General features: G+C 43.0%; 1 protein-coding gene across 1 annotated transcript in view; it reads left to right on the forward strand.

Annotated features, from left to right (window-relative positions):
- Nucleotides 1-1,105: 1,105 nt before the first annotated feature.
- The window catches only part of LOC311357879 (cadherin-related family member 5), a gene marked incomplete at both ends in the record, with an annotated part of 6,721 nt that continues 6,055 nt past the window's right edge, over nucleotides 1,106-1,771 (forward strand). Inside the window, one exon of the mRNA XM_084477897.1 lies at nucleotides 1,106-1,163. Within this exon, the coding sequence (XP_084334023.1) occupies nucleotides 1,106-1,163 (58 nt within the window). The remainder of the gene's footprint in view (nucleotides 1,164-1,771) is intronic.

Genomic DNA, 1,771 nt, shown 5'->3' on the forward strand with positions numbered 1-1,771 from the left:
TATACAGTATACGGTAACCGTATATCCTAAGGAGAATGTGTTTTCATATATATTTCAAATATGCGTGTCTGAGTGAGACACACTTAAGCCAAGGGAAAGCTGCCCTAAATCTTAAGGAAATAACCTGGAGATAGGTTACAGGATACACAGAAGAGGGATCCCTAATTCATGGGATGGTGAGGAGTGCAATATATGACAAAGTGGTCAGATAATGGCAGCATAAAAAAGCAAAAACAACAAGTTCAGCAATAAAGAAGTTAGAAAATAGCAGATTAAAAATCAAGTGCTCGAGGGACAGACAGACAAATCTCTTAATGACTTGTGACTCCAGTCTGATTCTAAAGACGTCATCTGATTGGCTGACATTGGACCTGGATCAGGTATGTCCCGCCCCCACATTTTAAGCTTCTGAGGTCACGTTTATCCCAGAATACGCACCATAAGCTGATGTCTGCTCTCTGCGCGTGGTCATTGTTTAGTATCTCTAAGTGGATGGACTTTATAGAGATTTTAATTGGTGGAACTTAAGTATTGTGTGAGTGTATGTTTGACTGAAACAAAGAGGGCAAACTGGTTTCTGATTGGATCACGTGACAGAAGTAGACCACTTGTGGCGGACAGCGCATGGCGGGGATCTGACTCCAGCAGGTCAGTCTGTCGATCATGGTGACCATGCATCTTGGTGTCTTCATCCTTGTGAAAATATATAAATATTATTATTATATGTTTAACCACGTTATAACTCACAGTCTGTTAAAGGACTTATTTAAAGAATAAATAACAATAACTTTGGCTGTTGACACAATAAAGGATTCAGGTGAGGGAGACATGGGTGTGTGTGTGTGTCTCCTGGGGGGGAGGAGGGGTGGGGATGCTGCAGGTGTGTGAGTTTGAGGATGTAAACATAACATATCTTATGATATATTGCACATGGTATCGTGGATTTAACTTGATGCTATGGCGTGTCATTCTTACATTGTGCAAATGCAAAGAATAAAGTAAAGAAGTGATTCTGTGAGTAGAAGGAACCCTTTCCAGCCTCAGTCCTCCTCCTCTGTTGCTCAGCTGCAGCCACCCCAGAGGGAGTCCCCGGGGCTCTGAAACCATGGTACCATGGGGTCCAAGGAGACTGCTGCTCTTGTTGTTTCTGCACACTGCCACAGGTTAGCGCACTATATGTTCCCACAACAAATCTCTTTCTCATGCTGTGTGTGTGTGTGTGTGTGTGTGTGTGTGTGTGTGTGTGTGTGTGTGTGTGTGTGTGTGTGTGTGTGTGTGTGTGTGTGTGTGTGTGTGCGTGCGTGCGTGCGTGTGTCTGTCTGTCCATCGTTTGGCCTGGCTAACTGTTCTGTGTGTCTGAGGCCTTTGTGTTCTGTACTGCCCTTCTGCCTGGAATAGCCTTCAGAAGGACTTAATCACTCTAAGTGAATTAAAATCCATTGTTAAACAGAGGGAAGCCCACACCTTGGGAACATTTTGATGTTTTAACTAATATCTGTTCACTTTTTTGCTATATGTTTAGGGTTTTATGTAGGTTGTAACTTCATGTACTGCTGCCCTTTTTTTGCCAGGTCTCTCTTGAAAATGTCAAGGGACCAACCTGGTCAATTAAAGTTGAAATTAAAACAAATACAAATAAATTCTTACCTGTGTGTTTGTGTTTGTGTGTGTGTGTGTGTGTCACTGTGTCTGTCTATCTGTGCATCTGCCTGACTACCTCTGTGTGTGTGTATGTGTGTGTGTGTGTGTGTGGATGTGTGTGTGTGTGTGT

This window comes from Micromesistius poutassou (assembly GCF_964030765.1).
Source record: "Micromesistius poutassou genome assembly, chromosome: 13".
NCBI lineage: Eukaryota > Metazoa > Chordata > Actinopteri > Gadiformes > Gadidae > Micromesistius > Micromesistius poutassou.